Raw genomic sequence first — 12,406 nt, 5'->3', positions numbered from 1 at the left:
GGATGGACGGTATAGCGTGAACGATGTGCCGTACGAAGAACCTCCTCCCGAAGATCATCACATTCTGGGACACACAATCTTGCCCCAAACCTCAACCCTCCATCGGGTCCAACTCTCCACTCAGAAGGACACCCATCAAGCGTATCAACTACAAGATCCGCCAACTTAGCTCGTGAGAGTCTATCCTGCACCTGACCCTGTATGATCCTCGTGATCAATGTGGGTTGCACTGTGACACTACCAAGAAAGACCCTTGGTTCTCCTCCCGATGGTACCAAATCAAACTCTGATGCAGCTTCTAGCATGAACCATTCCTGGACCATAAGTGAAGCTACTACGCCTCTCGGTTTTCTGCTCAAGGCATCAGCCACCACATTTGCCTTTCCCGGGTGGTACTCTAAAGTGAAGTCATAGTCCTTGAGGAGTTCCATCCACCTCCTCTGCCTCATATTCAGCTTCTTCTGTGAGAATAAGTACTTCAAACTCTTATGATCTGAGAAGAGTTGAAATTTCTCACCATACAAATAATGTCTCCAAATCTTCAGGGCAAATACAACTGCCGCAAGCTCTAGGTCGTGAGTCGGATAATTCTTCTCATGAATCTTCAACTGTCTCGAGCCATATGCAACGACTCCTCCATGCTGCATCAACACACAACCCAAACCCTGGAGTGAAGCATCACTGTAAATGACATAGCCACCACCACTAGAGGGAATCGTCAACACTGGAGCTGTGGTCAGTCTAGTCTTTAGTTTGTTGAATGCTTCCTCACATGCATCCGTCCACACGAACGGAGTATCTTTCTTGGTCAACTTGGTCAATGAAGATGCAATACTAGAAAACCCCTCAATAAACCTCCTGTAGTATCCTGCCAAACCGAGGAAACTACGTATCTCTGTAGGGTTCTTTGGACGACTTCAATTCTTTACTGCCTCTACCTTTGACGGGTCCACTAGTACTCCATCTTTTGAAACAACATGACCAAGGAATTTGACCTCTTCTTTCCAGAACTCACACTTCTCTAGCTTGGCATACAGTCTCGCCTCCTTCAAAGTCTGCAACACTGTTCTCAGGTGCACCACATGTTCTTCTCGTGTCTTGGAGTATATCAGAATATCATCCACAAACACCACTACGAACTCATCTAAGTAAGGACTAAATACTTGGTTCATCAAACTCATGAAGACAGCTGGTGCATTCGTTAGACCAAATGGCATGACGACAAACTCATAATGTCCATACCGGGTCCTGAAGGCTGTCTTCGATATATCTTCTTCCTTCACTCTGAGTTGATGATAACCGGATCTCAAATCAATCTTAGAGAACACTGTAGCACCTTTGAGCTGATCGAACAAGTCATCAATCCTAGGTAAGGGATACCTATTCTTGATGGTCACCTTGTTCAGCTCTCTGTAGTCCACACACAACCGCAGAGAACCATCTTTCTTCTTTACGAACAAAACAGGTGCTCCCCAAGGTGAAACACTAGGTCTAATGAACCCTTGGTCTAATAGCTCATCGATCTGCACCTTCAGCTCCTTAAGTTCATTCTGCCCCATTCTATATGGCGCCTTTGACACAGGTGCTGTACCGGGTACTACATCAATGCAGAAATCTACCACTCTTCGAGGTGGTAGCCCCGGTATCTCTTGGAATACTTCACCAAACTCAGATACTACCACAATGTCTGCGATAGATACTTTCTGATCCACTGACTCCACATGTGCCAAAACTCCTGATCTCATGGCGTTATCAGACTTGAGGCAACGATAACGAAACACTGGCTCTCCGGGTCTATGAAAGGACACTACCATGTCAAAACAATCAATCACAGCATGCTGTGGTCTCAACCAATCAATCCCCAAGATCACATCATAAGTATGGTCCGGAATCACAATCAACGAAGCAGAGAACTCTCTACTTCCAATCAATATAGGACAAGCTTTGCAGATTGTCTCTAACTCAAGTGACACTCCAAGGGGTGAAGTGACACATAAGGCGTCCCCGAGAGGTGTAGGAATCAATCCTAGCATCTCCACTACTGAACTAGCAATGAATGAATGCGATGCTCCCGTATCAAACAACACTCTAGCAAGGTAGTCAAAAAGTGATAATGTACCTTCCACCCCTGTGTCTCGCTGACCCACTGCGAACACTCTAGCTTGGCCCGCTGGTAGCTGTCTCTGCGGCCGTTCCTGTCTACCCGGAAGTGGTCGGGTACAATCTCGAGCTATGTGTCCCACTTGCCCGCATCGGTGGCAGCCTGCTCTCTTCGGTTTCGGACATGCTGAGGCGTAATGTCCCATCTCATTGTAGCTATAACACCTCACTGCTGCTAATGGTCTGACTGGTGCTGCTCTGATGGCTAAGGGTGGCGCCCTTGTCGGGGCCTGATAGTGGGGTCTTGGCCTCTTCCATGACCTATCCTTCGGCCCTGAGTGCTCGCTGCCTGTATAGACTGCCTTGCCTTTCCCCTTCGCATCTCTGTTCCCCACATCACCTGCTCGAGTCTTCTCTGCTTGCTCCAAACTCATAGCACTCTCAAATATCTGCTCCCGTGAAGTCAGGCAAATGACTGATATCATGGTCTTGTACTCTTGTTTCAGCCCACGTAGATACTTCTGAGCTAAAGCAGTCACACCCATAGGCCTGACATACCGATACAGTTGCGAGAATCGAGCATCATACTCTCTAATGGTCATGTCTCCCTGTACCAATGCCAGAAACTCCAACTCTAAGTCCTCCTGTACTGAGGCTGGAAAATACTTCTCTTGGAATATGGTGGTGAAATCTCCCCATGTGAATGTAGACACATCCACAGTCTGTCTCATGCTCTTCCACCAATCTAGAGCATCACCCTTGAGAAAGAATGCAGCTATCTTTCTCTTCTCAATCTCTGTGCACTCCATCATCTCAAAATAAGTCTCCATACCCTCGATCCAATGGTCAGCTACCATGTGATCTAGTCCCCCATGAAATATCGGAGCTGACAGTGCACTGATATCCTTGATCAGCTTCAACACTCGACCGTCATCTCTAACCGCAGGAGCTGGCTCATCCTGCTCCTCCTGCGGAGCAGCCTCCTCATAGAGGTTCTCCACGTTGCGGACTCGACCTGTGGCCCTACCTCGACCTCGGCCTACCCGCTCTACCTGTGGAGCAGCCTCCTCATAAAGGTTCTCCACGTTGCGGACTCGGCCCGCGGTCCTACCTCGACCACGTCCTCTCGCCCGTCCTCGGCCCTTATCAGCGTTCATCACCTTCAACCAACGAAACACTTAGTCAATACTTGTGAAATCTCGAATTCAACTGAAACAGATTCAATAGGTATTAACATGAAATTTCAGGATATGATGAATCATCGAAGTATCATCACGATACTTCTCGGAGGACCAAACCATTAGGTATGGCTCCTAAATCACTCTCGCGTACCCAACGACATATCAATACCGAGGAGCATGTGATGGGGGCCCGCCTGCAGTCGGATCATCGCTCCCGGATGATATTGATAATCGCCAAATACGCACTTAGGCTCTGATACCAACTGTAACGACCCCAAAATTTCGAGCCTAAAAACTCAAAATTCTAAAGTCGTTAAACACAAATAATCTCAAATAAACCGAAATCATTTAAGTGTAACAGCGGATCAATTCTGAGTTCTCAATACAACTCAGACAACCAATTATTACAACCCAAATTATAATCCATACACAAAATGGAAATGTAATAATTCTCACAAATCACTCACAAATCTCACAAATGAAAATACACAATCCTCACACACGAATCCATGCTAAAATCTCACCACAAGTAGGATCCGAACGACTTCGAGCCTCTGTAGTCGTCACTCAACCTCCACTAATCAGCACCTGCAGAATTATCCCCTACACCATCGAATTGGTGCACCGGGATTGTAAACACAAACCCGGTAAGCTTATAGCTCGTATGAGTAAAATCACAATACAGTTCGCATATCAATATATACGAAAGATCACAAAACAACAAATATAAATGCCCCCATGAGCCAATGGTCAGCCCATCTGGTTGACCCAAAGAAATATGAAATAATAAGCTCATGAGGAAATTAAGTAACCCTTCTGGTTACCCAATGCATTTATAATACGGGTACCAAGAACGCTGGTACACATCTGTTACCCCTTTCGTAATACACCGCTGATATTGGATAGCCACCCGCTACCCAACATCCAAAATACACCGAGTACCCATGTGCAGATAACCACCTGTTACCTCACATGCAGTACTAAGGCAGACAGACTAGAGCTCTAACTGTATCGTAACTTTCGCCCGGCCAAAGGCTAGGTTCCGACTTGCCTCACATGTACAATAATCTCACATCATATTGTACCACACATCACGTCCGAAGACAAATCACAATATTTCACATTTTCCGTGATAAAATCACATGTACAATAATCTCACATCATATTGTACCACACATCACGTCCGAAAACAGATCACAATATTTCACATTTTCCGTGATAAAATCATGTACAATAATCACTCATCATATTGTACGTTTTAAAACTTTCACAATATATCCACAATAAAAATCATAACAGTATATTATATAGCAAACTATATATATTCGTATTTATTTACCATTTATACAATATATACATAGTCCACTATATCATATACATGTCATATTTCATAAACACCTGAAAAATTACGTACGATAATCTCACATCATATCGTACTATTAAAATCACACATGCACAATTTTTTTCTGTCACCGAAATGACTATTTTTAATGAATTAATAACAGTATGTAATTTAATGAACTACATATATATATATATGTATTTATTACCATTATACAATACATACGTAGTCCACTAAGTTATATACATGTTGTAATTCATTAAATAAACACACTTGCAAAAAATGTTGAATCACCACGGGGGTAGATTCGTAATTCAGTGAGATTTTACTCACCTTATTGACTTGAGCGTAATTCCACAATTCGCGATGCTAATTCCTTTCCTCGATTTAACGATCACCTTAAAAGAATAAGAAAAGAATTTAGAATCGTTTCGTAAACCTTTAAATGCCAAAACAGTAATATACGGTTACTGTTCAGCAATTTTGGTTTATACGAAATTACTGTTCACTGTTCACTATTCACGGGTACTGTACAATACTCAATTAATACGTATTTCTGTACGTATAAATATTAAATACGTATTTCTGTACGTATAATATTATATACGTATTTCTGTACGTATAAATAATAATACGTATTTCTGTACGTATAAATGTTAATACGTATTTCCGTACGTATAAATATTAATACGTATTTCTGTACGTATAAATATTAATACGTATTTCTGTACGTATAAATATTAATACGTATTTCTGTACGTATAAATATTAATACGTATTTCTGTACGTATGAATATTAATACGTATTTCTGTACGTATACGTACGATTTAATGTAAATACAAATTCAGTAAATAAAATTTACTAAATTACCCTTTTTTCAAAATTACTTTTTACAATTACTGAAAGTAATTTATAATTACATTTACCGTAGGTAAAACTTAATTACATTTACCATACGTAAATAAAATTTACATTTACATTTACCGTTACACAGTAAATTACCAAAATACCCCTTTCAGTCAAAACTAATTACACCGCCTTACACGGCGGCGCGTGTGGCACACGCGCCACCTCCGGCCGGCCGCGCGTGGGGCCCACGCGCCGAGCCCAGGGACGGCGCATAACACGCCACCACCGCCCCATTTCTCTCCCTTTTTCTCCCCTCTTCTCCGCCACGGCCTCACGCCGCCCCTAGACCCTCCCACTTCCTCTCACGCGCCGCCTAAGGCGGCGGTACCCCTCCATCCTCTCCAACCTCCGATCTCCACCAAAACATCACAACAACACACCAAAATTCAACAACAACATCTCATCAACAAACCTAGGCTATCCTCACCTCGATCGGAGCTCGAGAACCACCGGAGTTCGGCTTGACACGGTGGTGGAGAACGCAGAAACTTGGAGCGATCCGTGGAGCTCCGGCGCGACTCGAGTGGGTGCGTCCTCCTTGGGGTTGCTTGCAGGGGTAGGCGCGGTGCCTCCTAGGCCGGCGGTGAGGGCCACGTTGCTCGGAAGGCGGCGGATCGGTGAGAGTTTCAGAGGGAAGGGAGAGTCGGGAGAGAGAGAGAAGAAGAGAGGGTTGCGAGTCTAGAGGGTGAGGGAGGAGCTCGGGGTCGAGAGGGAGAGGGAGGAGAAGGAACCGAGAGAGAGGGATGAGAGGAAGGAAGCTCGGGAAGGAAGAAGAAGGAGAAAGAGAAGAGAGAGATCCGAGAGAGAGAGAGAGAGGTGTGCGGCGGGGTGAGTGAGGGGAAGGGGTTTCCACAAATGGAAACCCTAAAACAAAATGGTTCTATTTATACCAAATTCTAAAATCGGAAACAACTTCTATCGTTAATAACTTTTACATACGATGTCCGATTCGAACGCGTCACATACTCACGAACTCGTATCGACGAGCTCTACAACTTCCGTGAAGAAAGTTTTCACAACCGAGCGACGAAATAAAAGTCGATAAATTCGTTCGGAAACGTAACGTTTTCTTATTAAACGTTCTCGGAACGTTTCCGTTCCCGTTTCGTAACATTTGCAAGTAATCATATTCGGTTTAAATCAAACTTCACAACTTAATAGAATTAAATTCAATTTCAAATATTGTTTGAAAACGAGGGTTATTACAATTTTCACCTCTTCATTGTAAAACTCTACAAGTACGTAGACCTGCACAGCAATTATTCTGCGAGTTCCGATTTGCAGAGTTGTGATTTGTGAAAATGTATGCTCGCGATTGCAGTGACAAGCGGTGACAACCAGGCTCGGCCAAATAAATTGGGCAAGTGTACAACTTTTGGTTCAGCAACTATACAATACTGGTTAAAGCACCATCTTTAGGAAAATGCAAGTAAAATGTTTAGCTAAAAGAAACAACCAAGCCCGCAGCATCACTCAGGGTACTTGACAGCATTCATCCCCAATAAATGAACTTATTCTTGTGATGAGACGATGAGTAGATTTTATACCAAGATTGTGATTTGCAATGCGTGCTGACGGTGCTGTCTGTATAAACTACCTTCATCATCTCTTACTAGAATTATTACTGGTACAATGTGATCGATTGACACCATCAAAATTATATATATACGTTTCTTGTGCTGGTAGAATGTTTGGTTGAACCAGATAGATGAAACAAATGAGGAAAAACTAATTGCGCTCTACAGATGTATAAATTTAATATGAAGAATACATTACTGAAGATGGATATACTACAAGTTGTCGTGTTCAATGACCTGTGCTCCTCTCCATTCCTCACCAGGTTTCACAACCACAGGTACTAACATTGAAGCAGGGCCAGTGCATATGAAATAGTCATTCCCATATTTCTCAGACAGAGAACCAGGGCTGGATAAGTATATGTCCTCAAATCCCATCCTTATCACCCTGAAGAAGAGCTCTCGTCCCTGAAATAAAATGGCTCAGCAACAAGTCCGGAAATAATGTAATCTACTTTGAGTTCTGGCATATATTAAGATCATCAAGCTTAACATATGTACAAGGTGACTGTATACTTGCTACTGATAGAGTTCAACCAAAGTTATTTTGTAGAGATTACAACAGTGAAACACAGGTTTAGGTTTTTGTTCAACTAGTTCAATAGGAAAAAAGGGACATGGTTAATTACCTGATCAAGTGTATCATATTTTGAAGGTGGGGTGTTATAAATAGGCTTGAGTCTCTCTTTAGGAGGTGCAGCATAAACTCTGCTGAGCTTGTTTTTCAAAATGGTGAAAGGTACATCTTGTTCAGTCCAGGAACCTGGTTTTCCTTCAGGCTCTGAAGAGAACCACCCAGGAGATGGATCAGCTTTTAATGCTTCATTTGGTGACAAAATCTCAAAAGGAGACGATAGGGGAGGGTGTACAGTGTAACTGCAGCCCTTGAGGCCTTGGATTGCTGCTCCATTTCGTCTCTTAAATTTGAAATGGCTGAGTATTGCGCTTGTTAGAGTCGCGTCCTTTCGGCCATTGTTCTTCACTTTAACTGCTGTTGCAATGCTTACTGGGTATAGTGTGACAACATATGTGATATCTAGTTTTCCACTGGTGCTGCTTAATTCAACCTGCAACAAAGCACCAAGTTATCCCCGAATTCATCATTTCTAGCAACATGATGATTCCAGTGCACGTTGAATGTCAACTCTTTGGATCAAAATTAGATGACCAAGTCGTTCTTGGACTGCACCAATGTCTCCCAAGTTTCATGAAAGTGGACTCTTCAGAATTTTAGACCACTACAAGTTTACATTATAATGCAGAATGTCTGCACTCAACACAGCTAGCATCTTCTTTTTTCAGGATCAAAACATGGTTTTCACAAAGTATAAGAACTTGAAATAACAGCACACAAACATGGTAGGCTCTGTGCTTTGATGACAACTAAGCTAAGATACCATCAATATTTGAGGACTAGAATTCGCATTATCTGTGTTTTGTTATTGCTTCAAATGTGTGGCGCATGAAGACTGAAAAGAATATGACATTATGTTATACCTGCACAGCGTCAATGGAATCCGAATCAACATCTTTCACTGTCCATTCAGAAGTGGATACAGGTGACCCTTTTGAACCTGCTTGTGATACTTCATTCAAAACCAAACCAATTCCCCCCTTGGCTTTGTTAGGCTCACTTCCTTTACCTGAAATTGTGTAAAGAACCTCCTCAAAGCCATCTTCTTTCCAGTACACTTTCGGCATATACGAAGTAACATGAGCATTAGGTATTTGAAGCTTAAGTGAACTGCCATTTCTGACTGTGAGCTCAACAAATGGAGTGTTGTCATACTCCACAAACTTGATGCCTTTCCTGCCAAACCTGTCAGTAAGGCTCTCTGGCACCGTAATCGTCGTCGCAGAAGAAGTGGACGGTGAAGAAGCTCTTATCATCATCATCTTTGAGTTGGGAAGAGAGAAGGAAAGAAGAGAAGCCATAAGGAAGAGAATGAAGAAGCTTTTAACAGCTTCCACACACTAGTCACTTAGTTTGCTAGGCTCATCCTTATGTTTGTTCAACTGTTTTGTTTGTTTGTATACTTTGGACTTATATATGTCATCACCCCAGAGCAGCTATTAAGGTTGGTAGCAATAACGGATATTCACTGATAATGTCAGACAACAATAATCTGTTTTCATTGTTCACTATGCCTGAATCTTTGTTAAGTAAAAAGTACTCTTATCATCAAAATGTCCATCTTCCCGATATATACACAAGCTTGTAAACTAAAACTAACTCCTTTGGTAGACCTGTAGTCTTGCAAACTTGGCATCTTCAATCAAATGTATAATGCGGGCGATTGATAAGATTTACCATACATGAATAGGCTCAGTGAACCTCTAATCCTCCATGTTAATGATATACCTCTTAGACTTCTTTCTTTGGGATTGCAATGTTGCCTGTGTATATCCATGAACTTGTACCCGTTCGACGTATTTGATGCTAAGCCACACGACTTTGGAAGGTTAGATGTCCTTAAACTTGATGTTAATCGTATAAGCTTCAGTGGAGAGCTACCCCCAATAATCTTGTGCTGTGAAATTATTCGATTTTGCAAGAATGACTACATATTTGAATCACGTTGGATTCATATTGCCATAAAACATTACAGACGCTTCTATGTAGAGAGCTAGCTAGTCTTGTCTTCTTGCCTAGCTTCAACCAAGTTAATGTGTCTATTGGTGATTAATGTGATCGACAAGATGAGCCTATCTCCACCTCAACCTAAAACTTCTGAATTCCCTACATTGTTCAAAGCTAAACTCAAGTCATCATTGATCAGACCTGCATGATAGTATCCACCGACAGTTACCTTTGCTACTTTAGGAACTAGGAACCATTAGACCATCTTCTTATGGACTTAACTTACCCAGCACGGCTTTTTCTTTTTCCAGTGCTTCAGCCCTATCAAAATGGTCGAAAGTAAATCACAAAATTGAATTATAACCCACAACGAGAGACTTTATTCTCTACTAGTGCACTTCCCGTAGCAAAATGATTTTACCGTCTCCAATAGTGATGAGATCGAACTCATGAACCGAAATTTCCACCGGACTTGATCAGGGTGTGCAACTACAAGAAAACAAGATACACATCCGGATGCTTTCATGAATTGCATGATCATTTGACTAATTTGTAGCCCTACGCCTAATCCCATCTTCATATCTGAACAATTAGCACATCATGTGCCTTTGTTCCTGATCTCAAGTAACTCATTTAGCACATCATTATTTGTAAACTTTTGGGCCTTCCATATTTGCCAAGAAGAATGCATCTTTCATAGCATGCCATTTCTACTACAGAACATCTAGTAGCACCTGATTCAATGAACTCGTTCAGACCTTTAACAGTACTTAAAGAGCATGTCTTACTAATACTCGCTCACACTGAACTGATACCACGTGTATAGGCACACTCTTGTTTAACATCAGAATAAAACATTAGATATACTCGATCTTGGTGAATCTTCAAAAAACAGTTGCATCAACTAAGTACTGGTTTACGAGCCACAAACTACTCGGCTATTGAAAACCAAAGAGAAGCATAGCAAATATGATTTATCTGATGCAAATCCTTGTGCTCACTAGATCTGTCTTGACATTCATGTGTATGAGGCACAACTATTAGATACCATAAATAAGCATCGAGTTCCATAAAAGCCACTGATATGTATACCAATGCATGTGAAAGAGATGTATCTAATTTTCCAACCAACAATGAGTCTCCCTTGTACAATAGGAGAAGTGCCCATGTAAATGAATTTATAATTGACAGAGGCCAAACTGTTCAGCAAAACTCAAAAACAGTAGCCTTAGCAAAAATGGTAATAAGGATCTCGAGACCAGAGACAAAGTGCATGTAAAACAGGCACACAAGTTGGGGATAACTGGAAAACTAAGAAATGCTTCAATGGTTCTTCTGAAAAGAAATGGCGGAGCTTCAGCAGCAACGTCTTCTTCGCTCCAACTCCGATGCATTGAACTCCATCATCGACGAGATCCTCTACAGATTACCCGCCAAATCTTTACTCCGATTCCGGCGTGTCTGCAAAGCCTGGCGAACCTTGATCTCGGAACCTTGTTTCATCAAGAAGCACCTCACCCACAACATGTCCAACTTGCATCTCTTCTTCTCATCCACTCCTCCCCAACTCATAGACTACCGAGCACTGTCCGACATTGCTTCTTCCAGTGATCAACATGGTGGTGGTGGTGATGCCCCAGTTCCAAGCACAGAACTTGTCCGTCCGGTGAGATATTCTCTCTGGAGGATTCTGGTTGGTTCTTTCAATGGCCTTGTATGTCTTTCATTTGATAACAACAAGATTGTGTTATGGAACCCTTGCACCAGAGTGGTTCAAGTATTACCAGAACCCACTTGTTTCAGTTGGACAAAATCTAGAATAGCCAAAAAAAGGGTGTCACTGTTTTATGGACTTGGTCATGATTCCTCCACCGACGATTGCAAGGTAGTTTTGGGGAGTTATAGGTCTCTTGCTGGTAGTGATCATGGTGAGTACGGGGTGGGTTTTGAGGAAACCATGATTGAGTCTTTTCACTGAAAGCTGGTTCTTGGAGGACCCTTGAGAGTTTGGAGTTTGTTATTTTGTATGGCCAGGGTTGTGTTGTGAATGGAGCTTTGCATTGGTTGAATGATCAACGGAGGGATGGGTTGATTGTTTCCAAAGTAATGTGTTTTGATTTGGCAGAGGAGAAGTTTCGGGAGATTGCAGTCCCATGTCCTTCCAATTTTGGAGCTGTCAGCAACTGTCTGACTGTGTACTTTGCGCCGAGTCTTGGGAATGATTACACTGTGTGAGTGATGAAGGAGTATGGGGTGAAGGAATCTTGGGCTGAAATCATTTCTGAGGTTTTGCCTCAAGAGAATGAATGGAGCATGGTGCCTTTGTTCATTTTTGAGAACAATGAAGTTCTGCTTGTTAGGGAATGCGGAAGAATGAACTGAAGAATGGAAATCGAAATAACTCACAACCACAAGCGAAAATAAAATGAAAGAGAACACCGGGATTTAACATGGTTCGGCAAAGTGCCTACGTCCACGGGTAGCAACAATAAAGAACCTCCACTATACGAAGAAAGGTTACACCGAGAGAAACACTACTTCAAGACTCACACTTAAAAGGGATACACTCTCACACACTTTATTTTGCTACACACACAAAACTCTCTACTTGGAGTTTTCTCTCTATCTCTCACTCTTGATCACACACAAGATGATCTCTCCCTTATTGTTCTTCTATGTTTATTGGACCACTTCTCATGCCTTTATATAGGCAAA

At 42.2% G+C, this 12,406-nt stretch overlaps 1 protein-coding gene and 1 pseudogene across 1 annotated transcript; one reads left to right on the top strand and one right to left on the bottom strand.

The window, feature by feature from the left end:
- Window positions 1–7,306: 7,306 nt before the first annotated feature.
- Window positions 7,307–9,127, bottom strand: LOC126799880 (photosynthetic NDH subunit of subcomplex B 2, chloroplastic). The gene is made up of 3 exons (XM_050527145.1): window positions 8,608–9,127; window positions 7,740–8,177; window positions 7,307–7,518 (listed from the first exon to the last, which is right to left on the bottom strand). Exons 1-3 carry the CDS (start codon window positions 9,043–9,045, stop codon window positions 7,324–7,326), a joined length of 1,071 nt encoding a protein of 356 aa, XP_050383102.1. The 5' UTR covers window positions 9,046–9,127; the 3' UTR covers window positions 7,307–7,323.
- Window positions 9,128–11,036: 1,909 nt separating this feature from the next.
- On the top strand, window positions 11,037–12,073 carry LOC126797035 (F-box/kelch-repeat protein At3g06240-like; annotated as a pseudogene).
- The last annotated feature ends 333 nt before the right edge of the window (window positions 12,074–12,406 follow it).

Source organism: Argentina anserina, chromosome 6 (assembly GCF_933775445.1).
Source record: "Argentina anserina chromosome 6, drPotAnse1.1, whole genome shotgun sequence".
Classification (NCBI taxonomy): domain Eukaryota; kingdom Viridiplantae; phylum Streptophyta; class Magnoliopsida; order Rosales; family Rosaceae; genus Argentina; species Argentina anserina.
Note: the sequence above shows the minus strand (reverse complement) of the source record. Positions and strands in the feature narration are given on the sequence as shown.